The sequence below is a fragment of the Parasteatoda tepidariorum genome, chromosome 2 (assembly GCF_982258835.1).
Source record: "Parasteatoda tepidariorum strain Cologne lab strain chromosome 2, Ptep-v5.0, whole genome shotgun sequence".
NCBI lineage: Eukaryota > Metazoa > Arthropoda > Arachnida > Araneae > Theridiidae > Parasteatoda > Parasteatoda tepidariorum.
This window is the reverse complement of record NC_141756.1, coordinates 100121509-100136934: the sequence shown is the minus strand read 5'-3', so window position 1 is coordinate 100136934 and position 15426 is coordinate 100121509. Positions and strand designations below refer to the sequence as shown.

The window sequence follows — 15426 nt, the reverse complement described above, 5'->3', positions numbered from 1 at the left end:
AAAAAAATTCAATGAGTTAAATTAAATTAAATGCATAGAAAAATAAGAAATCAATATATATTATATTACAATTTAAGAGTTAATAATAAAGTTTTTTAAGGATTAATGAGAAACAAAAACTAAGACAGAATTCTAAGACTTACTATTTTTTATTATTTTTCTAGTAAACAGTCAACAATTCTTTTTTCTAAATTATTTCTATTTTCTCTTGATACCTAAATAAAAGAAAAAGAGATATCAAATTATTCAATAAAAAGCCAAACATCAGTATGTTATTAATTAGTTACAATCAACAATTTATTTAAATAGTTTATTTTTTCCTCTTGATCAATACTAAAAGATTCAATATAAAATAAGAATGTTAATTATGCATAATATAGAGATACGGAGTAAAATATCATGCAATGGGTGTTATTTTAAGATGAAAAAAATTATAAATTATTTGTATATACTTGTTTACTAATAAGATGCATTTGAAAATCATGCAATATCCAATAATATAAACTAAAAATGCGTTGAAAATATATTTCTCACACAGTTAAAAATTAATTTTAAAAAAATTGTTGATTGAATAACCTTACCTTTCTTACTCAAGTAAGAAATGAAAATGCTTCAAAAATGACTTCAAAAATGATTTCTACAGAAGCAATTCACGAATGTTTTGGAGAAAGAAAGAAAAAAGGATTTTTCATATCTAAGTCAATTAATATCAATATGCATATCTAGTCTTAAATCATATCTAAGTCGATTGTTAGAAGAAACCAATTTTGTTGTTGATGTTCAAACGTACAATTTGTTTCCAGAATAAATATCTTTAAAGACTATGTTTTATAGATGATTATGTAATAACACATGCACTTATTACAGACTCTGATATAGTTGATAAAAACAAAAACAGAGAGCATTACCAATTATTTTGTTAATAATTCTCTCTAATTTGTGCAAAAAATCAGTGTACTCCTATCGGTTAATTACTCTTCAATAAACTTTTTATTTATTTGTTTTCAACAAAATCTGAAAATATAAGTAAATCAAAGTACAAAGATCAGAGAAAGTGAGTATACTTTTTGAATTACATCTGAACCACAATATTTTGGTCTTCTTTTAAGTTTATAACCGTTAGAACCTTATTTTTTAAAGTAATTAGTTGTATTTATGCCGATAAAATGTATCAAAGTTGTTAATTTAATACAAAAGAAATTTTATTGAAAAGAAATATATATTAATTTGCATATTAACAGTAGAAATTTATGCTTAAAAAACACAAATAGATATAGATAATAGAAAATATCCATGCATTGTACAATTTTCATAAAAAAATTTCCTAACTGATTATGTGAGCTACTTTTAACATGAACATATTTTCTGCCCCCTCCCCTACAAATTGACTACGAGGCTTGACAGTATTATGTTCTGTTTCATTGTAATTTAGACACATTGATTTGTGCTTAAATGTTACAGATAATTTTCAATGATAGGAGTCCAAAAACATTTATGGTGGTCATAGAAATCAGAAAATGAAATTAACTTACTTCAATTAACACAGAAAATGAAATTAACTTACTTCAATCAACAAACAGTCCTTTCGATCCCTCAATTCATTCACAAAAGACAGCTGCTTAGATACAGGAATAGTTGCTAAAATTCTTATATCTGTCCTTGAAAATGCTTTCTTAACCTCTTCTAAAAATGTTTTGCTGAACAATTCCATTTTACCAATTTCATCCAAAACTAAGATAGAAGCAGCCTTTCAAAAGAGACAAAAGCAATTAATCATGTAACTAAAATACGAGTATAAAAATCATGGTTGGCTAATTTAATTTAAATAGGCTTAGATTAAAAAAAGGCAAGGTATGTTATTTTAAAAAAAAAAATCTTTAGAAACATTTACTTTTATTTTGCTATGTAATTTAATATTAAATTAATTCTACATAAACACTTTAGTTTGAATAGAACAAAAATGTTTTTTCTCATAAAAATGTCAGATTTTCAGTTTAAATGTTGATGGGAATCTGCCATTTTAAAATAAACATAAATATGAAATTTTGAAATGTTTGCATGTCATTTGGGCTTCAGTAAAAATATCTGCATACACTAGAAGATCTATATGACACAATTCTATGAATCGCATTAACTTTAATCTTATAATATCTAAGGCAAACCAAAATAGATACATTTGTTGGATTTTTTTTTTAAAATGCTCTCAATTACAATTGTTTTTCTATAAAAAATAATTTTTCCACAAATAATAATTCTATAATAATAATAAATATGCAAGATATGAGACATTAACAAACAATGTTGTCTTAGTGTTATTCTGATTTCTTCGTTATAGCTAAGTAATGCTTTTTTCTTTCGTTTTACACATTAAAGTGATTTTACTTTTAAACTAGTCTTATCCTATTTACTTATCCCATTGATTTTTTTCATTCGTCGTTGAACAGCCGACCCAATTTTGGGTTCATGACTACTAATGTTCAATTCCGTATTCTTGTAAATTTGAACCAATCCAGACGACAAGGAATCTCCTAGATCAGTACCCCCAGAGGTTTTGATTTGTTATGGGAACATGGAGGACTATGTGACTCAACCGGCCTGGGATCAAACCTATGAACTCTTGGATATGGTCCCAGTGGCCTAACAACAACTGATGAAGGGGTGAAATACACCCCCCCCCCCATCATTTTGAATATCTTGCAAAATGCAGCACATGAAAGAGCAAGAATCTCACCGAACCCAGCTCATTAGGCGTACATGCAGAATCGCAAGTATTTTATCCAACATGTAAAACGATTAGCGCCTTCATACCCTACCGACTGACGGTAAGCATAAACTGGATTGTGGTTGAATGAATTGTGAAAATTTTGAACAAAACAATGCGAAAAGCACCCTTTTGCAGAATACATGGTAAAGGAAAGAAAAAAAAATTATCACTTTTCAAAAACACCCAATGAAAAAAGCAACTTTAAGGGCTTTTAAAAATCGAAAATAAGCACTTTTTAAAAATGCTACGCACCATGTTAAGCTTTGAAGGCTGGCCATATTAACGATAGGTAAACAAAGAAATTTAAAAAAAACAAGGATTTGGGCTAAGCTTCTATGCTTCAAAATGTCCATACCCTACTATTTGGGTATGCAAATGAGGTAACTCTACAGAAACGCAATCACATTGTCACTACCTTACGACCTCACAGGCCACTGTATGGAAAAGGTGTGCACAAAGAGCTAAACTATTATCCGATACCTTCCCTTAACTGTTTTTATCAGAGTAGGTAAAAAATATATTTAGCAACAGACAGAAGATAAAAAGTGAAGATCATCGCACATGCTTTTTTTCAACTTTGTCAAATTAGAACAGAAACTCAAACTGAATCTTCAACTAAGTTTACCTGTTCTTTAGCTGTGCTGTTAGGAGTGAGGCAGCAAAATAACTTATATAACATAACAGATGCTTGTTTTTCCACAAATGTGCACAAGAATATAAATAGTTTCTTTTCCTCCAACAAATCACTATAATTTTACTTACACAACAATTAAAACATGGTAGAGCCAATGCTTCAAAAGACTCAACATCAACTGAATATTTTCCAACTTTGGGAGTTGTTCTACTACTTGGAATACTAAAATAAATAAATAAAACCAATTTTATTTCTATATTAACAATTGTAACAATTGAATATTTTCACAGTCTTTACTAATTAAATATTTCCAAGCTCTCACTGTAAGAGACAATCCTAAACTCCTTTAGTGACTGTCTTTTAGCATGCCTTTAATTATTTTTATAGAATACAATTTTTTTTTATGAGAAAAGAAATTAGATATTTTTTTTAATGAGAGATTATTCTTAGAACTATGCACAAAAAGTAGCATAAGAGGGTAATTTAAAAATTGTTGAGGGTCAAATTCAGTTACGTATTACATAATATTACACATTTTTTACTCCTAGGAAAACTCTGTTTCTGTATAATCTAAAGAACTTTCATAACTGTTTCAGGCAAGTCATTCATAATTGCTGGTTTTAACTGTTGCGATTCTTTAACCTCGTGAACAGCACTCACTAACTCTGCAAATGAAGTTATGGGAAGGGGCATGTTTAAGACGACATCAAAGGTCTCAACTAAGAGCATCAGGTATTGGTATATGTTTGTAAATTATTTATGGAGAATACTGGAGTAATAATGGCTTCTTCTAAACTTATTAATCATTTTTTCAGCCCTTCTCTGTGGTTTTTTAAATACTGATATGTTTAATAGAATGTTCGAAATTCAAATTTGAGTATAACACTATTTGATGCTTCTGTTTCGCGACAATTCTATCACAATTTCTTGCCGTTTTATGATAGTTTTTATTTTGGCAGTTATATCCTTTTATTGGCACCTTTCACATGATTTTTCTAAATCTGATATTTTTTATCATATTTTTGGCCTTTTACACTATGTTTTTTAAACTCCGATGTATTTAACATGTTATTACAAAACGCGAATTTCAAATTCGAGTTAGCACTTTAGTTTTAGGTATTTAATTACACTACTTAGGTATTTCAAATCAAATTACGATAAAGTGACTGATTCATCAATTATTATATTTTAATACATCAATTCAATCAATTTATTGTATTTTTAAACTTATTTTAATTATATTTAGGTTCTAAATCATTTGGTTTACAAATGCAGGCATTTTAAATCAATATTTACTAACCTAACACGCACGTTTGAAAAGTTATGATGAAAATTATTGAAACAATTTCTGATTTTAAGAAAGATTGCAGACATTAATTTATCGTAAAATTAATAATTATTTTAATGATTTTTAAAAGTTCAATTATTTATGGTGTGTAGAAAAAATTTATTCTAGAAATTGTGGAAAATATTTAAGAAATAACAAGTCACAAATTTAATCGTATTATAACATTAAAAAAACCAAAACCAATGTACCACAGAGCCAAAAAACTATGCACCACAGATAAACCCAGTCACTTCAACAGTTGTATTTTCTATGAAAAGTTCGTTGGAAGATAAAATACCTCTGCCATGCAACACCACAAAAACACCGAGGTCTACTAGAGGAAAACAAAATCGTGCCTAATCAGGGGTTTGTTTAGAAGAAATTTGGGTCTGCTAACAGACCCTTCACAAAATAATTTTTTTTTTAATCGGACCCTTCACAAATTTGTTTATTTTCATTATTTTGTTATATATTGCTATATATGTTGCTTTGTTATATATTTGTTATACGTTGCAAATAAACCCTTCCCAGAGGGGGAGAGGGAGAACTAGTTTCCCTAAGTTTAAATTCCAAACGTAGTATTCTAAGAAAATATTTCTACTTTCACAAACATCGTGTGCATAATGTTAAATCATAATATTTTTTAAAATAAATAATTGATCAATTTACATTTATTTATAAAATTAATTAATAGAATATTATGTAAAAAATTAATTTCTGGCAATTTTTTGATCTCAACTTGTTCTATTATTGTTTCCAGAAATTCCCTTCATGAACCTTATAGCAAATTACGTGCTTAGACATAATTTATATACCTAATCACTTAAATTATTCTTTACATTTTACAAAGAAGCATTTCAGTAACTTCATTATTATGCACTTCGTTACACATTTAGATAGCAGAAAAATGACGAAAATAATTATTACCATAACCATTTCTTTTATTCATCTATTTGGTTATAATCGAACAATATTTTTCCAATACACAATATATCTTATTCCAATAATCAATTCAGGAGGAATATATTTGAAAAACCCCACTTACGATAAATTATGAAAATACCCACATGGGATGGGTTTTTTCTTCTAAACATGGTTTTTGGCAAATCTAGGGTGCAGTTTACAATGCAGAAATATATTTCTTATTCCTAAATTTTTTTTTTAAATTTATGAGACATTAATTCATAGACGATACTTTATTTGATAATTTGAGAGAGTAACAGTTTACAATGAGGGGACCCTCTTATATTTCCAGATTTGAAAATTAACCAATATACAGTGAAACCTCCTGTTATGGACACTCCTGCAAAATGAACGCCTCTCAATACGGACATATTTTTCCTTCCCCGGGAATCTTCTATGAATAAACCATTATGAACATTCTCCGCAAAGCGGACACTCCCGTAACCGGACGCGGACAGTCATTTTGGTCCTGAAACGTTGTTTTTAATCTCTACAAACCGGACACTACTTTTTCTAAATAAATTGCAAGCTAAAAAAATTCAAATTTTTCACCATTTTTAAAGCATGTAAATAAAACTTTTTGCCTTATCCATAACTAAAAATATTGTTAAGCTATTTCACCACCGAAAAATCAATGTTTCTCCTGTCACCTTGCCTTATCTTTGTAAAGAAAGGAGAAGAGAAAATGGTACTGCACTCCTGAAACAATTCTGACATCAGCATCTTTTGATCTTTTCATCTGGACCACACAGGTTATGAGACCCCTCAAGTTGAAATGACTTTTCTCAATGCTTCTTCCCCATTGAAAATTTCTTTAATTTTCTTATCAATTTGAAGACTGTATTTAACACAACTGGGGTAAAAAAAAAGAGAACAGAAGTATAATCTTTGAGGAGTTTATATAAATGAAACATTTATTCATACACTTGATTGATCAATTGTGAATAATCATCTCCATAGGTCCTCATGACTTACAGGTATGCATTACTTTTTTTTCTGCGAATCAAGGGAGGTTTATTTTCCAAGAAGGTATTAACCATGTTCCCTATCAAATGATAAGTAGGTGCAGGGGCGTATATATGGGGGGTGCCGAGGGGGCCAGGGCCCCTCCCGAAATCCGAAGGAAAAAAATTATATATATACACGTATAGTTAGTTGATATTCGGATGGCTTTGCTAGCAAATAGTTTCCGAAAAAAAGTATAGATGGCGCTAAGAGTATCGTAAATCTAAAATGAAGGCGTGGCCTATTTTGAAGACCCAATCGAGATTTTGAATAGGTTCCTTTTCGAAGATTTTAGACTGTTCCAGAAATCAAAGCTTCTCGAATTCATGCGCTCTAACTCAATCTATATAAGCGGGAAACATTTGTTGTTAAGTCAATTGCATTCATAATGAAGAGACAAGCTTCTATTATAAATTTTTTTGCAAAAAAACAGATTGTAAATAAGTCTATTAGCGACAGTACTGAAGTTGGCTGTGCTACTAAGAATGTTTCTTCTGGTTTCGAAGGTATTGGTACGGTTGATCCACATCCAGCCCCACTTACAGAGGACTTCAACCAGGTAAAAAGAAATATCTATGATATTGGAAACTATTGTCAAAACGATTCCGTTCGTTCGTTAACAAATGAAGAAAAAATTTCGCTTGTAGAAAATGTTTGGAAACCACAACCTGCATACAAATTTCCTTCTAATTCCAGTTGTTCTACTTCAACCCATACTAGAACTTTTCAAATGAAATGGTTAGAAGAATTTGAGTGGTTAGCTTATTCTGAAGAAAAATCCGGATCTTTTTGTAAATATTGCGTAATATTTTCACCTTCCAATACTGTAGGAAAAGGAGATCATCAAGTAACAGGGGCATTAGTAACACGGGCATTTAATAATTTGAAAAAAGCCAAGGAAATATTTCGTAAACATGAAAATTGCATTTATCATAAAACATCAGTTTTGATTTGCTGAAGACACAAAATCCATTGTAAAAAAAAAGCTGACAGTGTTATCAATCAAGTCAATTCTCAAAGAAAATTGGACATTGAAAAAAACAGAAAAAGATTGATTCCTATTATACAAACTATAAGATTTTGTGGAAGGCAACAAATAGCAGTGAGAGGTTATCGTGATGGTGGACGAATAGGCCTAGAAGAACCCGAAAAAAATGACGGAAATTTTCGATCATTGCTGAGATACCGAGCTAACAGTGGAGATAAAGACCTTAAAGATCAATTAATGAACAGTGGTGGGAAGAGTATGTACACCAGTTCTTTTATACAAAACGAAATCATTGACACGTTTGGTCATTTAATCCAATCTCAAATTGTGACAAATGTCAGGAAGTCTATTTTTTATTCCATTTTAGCAGATGAAACCACTGACATTAGCCAAGTAGAGCAGTTTTCTCTTTGCGTACGGTATGTTGAAGACCAATCATACGAAATTAGAGAAGATTTTTTAACTTTCGTCCCCGTTCATGACGTTACTGGTGCAGGCTTAGCTAACACAGTGTTGGAGACCTTGTCAAGTTTAGGATTTGACTTAAAGAAAATGAGAGGTCAAGGATACGACGGTGCTTCCGCGATGAGAGGGCAATTCAGAGGGGTATAAGCTTTTATCAGAGAAAAACTTCCACTGGCCTTGTATACACATTGTTCATCACATAGTCTAAATTTGTGTTTGTCAGATGCAAGTAACATCCCTTCTATAAGAAATTGCATGGGCGTTATCAAAGAAGTCTGCGGATTTTTCCACAAGTCAGCCAAAAGAACTGAAATACTGAAATCGACGATATCTGACTGCTGTCCTGAACAGAAAAAAAAGAAACTTATTTCACTCTGTGAAACACGATGGGTGGATAGGCACGACTCTGTGTTTTTGTTTAAAGATATTTTAGAACCAATCATTCTCTCTCTTTTGAAAATAGAAGAAGAATCAAGTGACTCAGCACCTAAGGCACATGCTCTAGGTAGTTCTATCAGTCAATTTCAATTTCTTGTCAATCTTTTTCTTTTGAGCCGCATGCTGTCAACTACACAAAACTTATCCGAGACGCTTCAAAAAAGAAACATAGATCTTTCTCAAGCCATGGCAAATGTTACAAGCGTCTTAGATCTGCTATCGAAGCAAAGGGAAAATGCTGAAGACAACTTTAAAACCCTGTATGTTGAAGTAAAGGAATTTGCTGAAAAACTCGACATTAAAGAAGAGATTCCAAGAATTTGTCGTCTTCAAACAGCCCACAACAACGTCCCTTACAGCACAAAGGAAGAGTACTATCGACGAATTGTTTATGTACCTTACCTTGACGATTTTTGTAATTCCCTAAAGGAACGCTTTCAATCTCACAAGGAAACAGTTGCATCCTTACAACACATACTTCCAGAATTTTGTATAAAAACAGATTTCAGTTCTCTGGAAGCTGCTTTCAATTTCTACGAAGACGATTTGTCCCATAAAGAGACCGTGAAAAGTGAATTTATGTTATGGAGAGAAAAGTGGAGTCGGGATAAATCTGAAGATCTTCCCAAAACAGCAATTTGTTGTTTAGAAAAATGTGACAAGACTTTCTTCCCTAACATTTATATTCTTTTAAAATTACTAGCAGTTCTACCTGTTTCTGTTGCGACTGTGGAAGGAAGCTTCTCAAGTTTAAGAAGACTGAAGTCTTACTTAAGAAACACCACTTCGGAAAATAGACTTAATGGATTTGCATTACTTTCCATCCATAGAGACGTTAAAATAAGCGATGAAGAAGTACTTGATAAGTTTGCAAGTGTACCAAGAAATCTGAACATTGTTTTGTAAATTTTACTTAAAAAGACAAACTTCTTATATATAAATATATATATATATGTATGTACAGTCGTCAATCCAAATAAAATCAATTGTTACGTTCAATTTTGTTTACTCATAGTTTATAAACTGAAAGCATAAAAAAATGATAACGAGATTGTTTAATTCCAACACTTAAGTTTTTTTTAAACTAAAAAAAATTTAAATGTTGGGCCCCCTCCAAAATTTTAACTTATATTCGCCACTGAGTAGGTGTAAGGGGATGTGAACCTAATAATTGAAACCAGGGTTGGCAGGTTTTTGACATGTGACAGTTTTTGACAGTTTAAACCATGGTTTAAACCGTCACGTCAAAAACCTCACTGTCAAAAATGTCGAAAATGTCAAAAACCTATATTCATATGTGAAATTTAATTAATACATAAAATTTAAATATTTTTTATAAAGGATGGTGTTTCTAAATATGTTCTAGAAAAAATAAATTTAAAATTTTGAAGAAACACTTATATTTTGAATAGTAACCAAAATCTTGTACTTTTGAAAGCTCACATCTTTTGTAATATTATGTATTCATTTTCATGTGTTATTGAAAATCTGCAGTGATATTATTAAGAAATTTATTTATAACCAAATTTAGTGTATAGTATAGATTATACTAAAAATTAGACATTTTTAAAGATAAACATTAGCAGTTTTGCACATTAGACATCTTTTAAAGAAAAATCTTTTTAATATTCTTTTAAATCTTCTTAATAATCTTTTTAACATAAGACAATACAAATTTAAGTGCTTTCTGTTAAATACACAGAGTAGTTAGTGTCGATTTACAGTATATTCAGCCTATTCATTTACTATGCTGAAAATTTAGTTTATCCAAATACTTGTGAATTTCATTTTGCTGAATACTATATACATAGTTTTGTTGAATATCTAAATATTCAGCTGTTGAATAATTACTTCTTGCTTTCAAGATATGCATTATTTGTATTCTTAATACAAGTGGGGGAAAAAATTAAGAGGTAAAAATTGTTTTAAAATGATAAGTGTAATAATTATAAATAAATATAATAAACAATATGAATTATATTTATCATTATTCACAAATATAACTACTTTTAAATTCAAATTAACATACTGGATAATAAAGATATTCGGTATAACATTAAAAATTTTTTTCATACACTTGTATCAAGTTTGTATTTATACAACATAACTTGTAAGTTCCTTATAAATATTAGTTATATGTTCCTTATATGTCAAAAATGCATAGTAATAAACTTTTAATTTTCTTAAGTATCAAAAAAAAAATTTTTTTTTTTCAAAATATAAATATTTAAAAAAAATTTTTGCAAAATTTTTCTGCACATGCATTTGAATATAAATTTCTGAGATTTTAAATCTGTTATTTTACCTTAATTTTAATTAAAAAATATTTTAAAACCTGCTGATTACTTATAGTATAATTAAATTTCAATATAATGCATGGCAACTGTTGGTAGTTTTGAAGTTTATATATTTTTTTGGCAAACTTTAGTTTTTGACATTTTTGACAGGTTTTTGACGGTTTAAACCAGTATTATACCCTTGTCATGTCAAAAACTACTTTTTGACGTCAAAAACCCAACCCTGATTGAAACGGACTGAGGACAGTACGCTCCTATTTGGTATCATATGTCTAACTTGAGTATCTATGCTAATAGGAAAATTATATTTATTTATCTGTAGCTACATCCAGAATTATGTATTTATATAAAACTTCTTTATATATTCTTTCTATCTTTCTTATTGTTTAAATAAATATTCTTGTAGATATTTACAGTATCCTTGTAGATATTATTTAATTGTTTCTACATTTTTGAGAATATTCTAAAAACAATTTACGGTGTTAAATTTCGTTATTAGGGTACCCTTCCCGTAAACGGACAACTCTCATAAACGGACAAATTTTTTGGTCCCATGAATGTCCGCGTAACGGAGGTTTCACTGTATATGGAAATAAATCAAGAGCAGATATATGTTAGTTGTACTTATATTGCTAACACTAAAAATATATAATCGGTTTCAGTAGATTTTGATAATCACCTGGCTCGTGCTAAATTGCCTCGTTGTTCGGATAAAGTAACAATATCAAAACCAATTCTCTCTCGACCTGTTCTTACTTCTTCTGTAAAAAAACCCTCACAATGCTTATCATTTTCTTTAAGTTTAGAACAGACTTTTTTTATTAAAGTTGTTTTGCCAACACCTAAAATGCAGAAGAAAATATTGTTACTTGTTCATCATACTAATTGATTCAAACAGAAACAAAAAAAACAAAAAACTTTCAACATGACATACCTGGCGCTCCTGTTAAAAGAACATGTTTATTTAACATGTTAGTCTACATCAAAAGCTCAGGTATTTTAATTTCTAGTCACAAATGTAGAATCAGCTAATGTTTACATTACTAAGGCATGTGCAAAACTTAAAATTTGCTGTTAACGCACAACTTCATTGATGGTGACTGTCATAGATATAAAGGCAGAAAGATCAATCACTCGACCAAACGGACGTCACGGTGAACGTTGACAACACTGGTCTAGTAACCAGTTTGTACTCTATATCCACGCCCTCTAGTGAACTGCGGTTTTTGTTTATTGCAGCTGTACATAATTTGTTCTTTTTTTATTTGATTTATATAAGTTGTAATGATTAATAATAATTGATAACATTTAGTTTCTTTGCCAGAAAAATCTGAAATTCGCAAATTTTATGAAATTTTTTTTTCAGATTTTTTTAAAGATTTATAATTTTTAAATTTTAAAATTAAAAAAAAAAAAAGAAAACTAGTATGTTCTTAAAATTAATTCTCTATATCATTCTGAAATTCAAATATTTGAAATGAAATAAAACACACAATTTATGTACTTACGAAAAATAAATAAAATAAAGAGCATTTTAGTAAACATTCCAAGCTAGCCTGTTAGCGTACAATTAGTTTGCTAATAAAGCGTTTTCTTGGTTTTCATTTATGTGTAATGGAAATTCTAATTATTTTCATTCAAAATTTCAAATTTTTTCATTTCATTTACTACAAAAGCTTTTATAAACATGATTTTTCTCTGATATTTAAATTGCAAGTTACTTTGATTTCTGGGTCGTGTTAAAAGTTAAAAATATAAGAAAAGTATTTCACAACATCCACTAAGATGACAAATTGTCTGTCAAGAATGATAAAAAAATTAATGGTTAAAAAATAATTCATTGCGATAATGAACATACAGCTGTATTGTTATTATTGTTCAGTTATCTAGAAGACTTTTTCGTGGTTTTCCTTTGCATTTAACGCCACATTTGATTTGTCTAAATTTTAATTTAATTTTAAATAATATATAGGTTACTACAAAAGCTTTTATAAACATGATTTTTCTCTGATATTTAAATTGCAAGTTACTTTGATTTCTGGGTCGTGTTAAAAGTTAAAAATATAAGAAAAGTATTTCACAACATCCACTAAGATGACAAATTGTCTGTCAAGAATGATAAAAAAATTAATGGTTAAAAAATAATTCATTGCGATAATGAACATACAGCTGTATTGTTATTATTGTTCAGTTATCTAGAAGACTTTTTCGTGGTTTTCCTTTGCATTTAACGCCACATTTGATTTGTCTAAATTTTAATTTAATTTTAAATAATATATAGGTTACTACAAAAGCTTTTATAAACATGATTTTTCTCTGATATTTAAATTGCAAGTTACTTTGATTTCTGGGTCGTGTTAAAAGTTAAAAATATAAGAAAAGTATTTCACAACATCCACTAAGATGACAAATTGTCTGTCAAGAATGATAAAAAAATTAATGGTTAAAAAAATAATTCATTGCGATAATGAACATACAGCTGTATTGTTATTATTGTTCAGTTATCTAGAAGACTTTTTCGTGGTTTTCCTTTGCATTTAACGCCACATTTAATTTGACTAAATTTTAATTTAATTTTAAATAATATATAGGTTACTACAAAAGCTTTTATAAACATGATTTTTCTCTGATATTTAAATTGCAAGTTACTTTGATTTCTGAATCGTGTTAAAAGTTAAAAATATAAGAAAAGTATTTCACAACATCCACTAAGATGACAAATTGTCTGTCAAGAATGATAAAAAAATTAATGGTTAAAAAAATAATTCATTGCGATAATGAACATACAGCTGTATTGTTATTATTGTTCAGTTATCTAGAAGACTTTTTCGTGGTTTTCCTTTGCATTTAACGCCACATTTGATTTGACTAAATTTTAATTTAATTTTAAATAATATATAGGTTACTACAAAAGCTTTTATAAACATGATTTTTCTCTGATATTTAAATTGCAAGTTACTTTGATTTCTGAATCGTGTTAAAAGTTAAAAATATAAGAAAAGTATTTCACAACATCCACTAAGATGACAAATTGTCTGTCAAGAATGATAAAAAAATTAATGGTTAAAAAAATAATTCATTGCGATAATGAACATACAGCTGTATTGTTATTATTGTTCAGTTATCTAGAAGACTTTTTCGTGGTTTTCCTTTGCATTTAACGCCACATTTAATTTGACTAAATTTTAATTTAATTTTAAATAATATATAGGTTACTACAAAAGCTTTTATAAACATGATTTTTCTCTGATATTTAAATTGCAAGTTACTTTGAATTCTGAATCGTGTTAAAAGTTAAATATATAAGAAAAGTATTTCACAACATCCACTAAGATGACAAATTGTCTGTCAAGAATGATAAAAAAATTAATAGTTAAAAAAATAATTCATTGCGGTAATGAACATACAGCTGTATTGTTATTATTGTTCAGTTATCTAAAAGACTTTTTCGTGGTTTTCCTTTGCATTTAACGCAACTTTTGATTTGTCTAAATTTTAAATAATATATAGGTTACTACAAAAGCTTTTATAAACATGATTTTTCTCTGATATTTAAATTGCAAGTTACTTTGATTTCTGAATCGTGTTAAAAGTTAAAAATATAAGAAAAGTATTTCACAACATCCACTAAGATGACAAATTGTCTGTCAAGAATGATAAAAAAATTAATGGTTAAAAAAATAATTCATTGCGATAATGAACATACAGCTGTATTGTTATTATTGTTCAGTTATCTAGAAGACTTTTTCGTGGTTTTCCTTTGCATTTAACGCCACATTTGATTTGTCTAAATTTTAATTTAATTTTAAATAATATATAGGTTACTACAAAAGCTTTTATAAACATGATTTTTCTCTGATATTTAAATTGCAAGTTACTTTGATTTCTGAATCGTGTTAAAAGTTAAAAATATAAGAAGAGTATTTCACAACATCCACTAAGATGACAAATTGTCTGTCAAGAATGATAAAAAAATTAATAGTTAAAAAAATAATTCATTGCGATAATGAACATACAGTTGTATTGTTATTATTGTTCAGTTATCTAAAAGACTTTTTCGTGGTTTTCCTTTGCATTTAACGCAACTTTTGATTTGTCTAAATTTTAAATAATATATAGGATACTACAAAAGCTTTTATAAACATGATTTTTCTCTGATATTTAAATTGCAAGTTACTTTGATTTCTGGGTCGTGTTAAAAGTTAAAAATATAAGAAAAGTATTTCACAACATCCACTAAGATGACAAATTGTCTGTCAAGAATGATAAAAAAATTAATGGTTAAAAGAATAATTCATTGCGATAATGAACATACAGCTGTATTGTCATTATTGTTCAGTTATCTAGAAGACTTTTCGTGGTTTTCCTTTGCATTTAACGCCACATTTGATTTGTCTAAATTTTAATTTAATTTTAAATAATATATAGGTTACCACAAAAGCTTTTATAAACATTATTTTACTCTAATATTTAAATTGCACGTTACTTTGATTTTTGGAATGAGTTTAAAATTACAAAAAATATGAAGAGCATCTCGCTATATTC

The 15426-nt window shown here is 28.7% G+C and overlaps 1 protein-coding gene across 7 annotated transcripts in view; it reads right to left on the bottom strand.

Annotated features, from left to right (window-relative positions):
* The window catches only part of LOC107440692 (cancer-related nucleoside-triphosphatase), a 63073-nt gene extending 51049 nt beyond the window's left edge, over positions 1–12024 (bottom strand). For 4 of the 7 annotated variants that reach the window (XM_071177901.2, XM_071177899.2, XM_087157873.1 and 1 more), the window contains exons 1-5: positions 11816–12024; positions 11561–11723; positions 3527–3620; positions 1565–1747; positions 144–215 (exon numbers count right to left, since the gene is read on the bottom strand). In XM_071177901.2, coding sequence (XP_071034002.2) covers positions 153–215; positions 1565–1747; positions 3527–3620; positions 11561–11723; positions 11816–11852 — 540 coding nt within the window. In that variant the 5' untranslated portion in view covers positions 11853–12024 and the 3' untranslated portion in view covers positions 144–152. Of the gene's footprint in view, positions 1–130; positions 216–1564; positions 1748–3526; positions 3621–11560; positions 11724–11815 lie in introns of those variants that run through there. The other 3 variants (XM_071177898.2, XM_087157872.1, XM_071177897.2) reach the window with 3 other exon arrangements.
* Positions 12025–15426: the final 3402 nt, after the last annotated feature.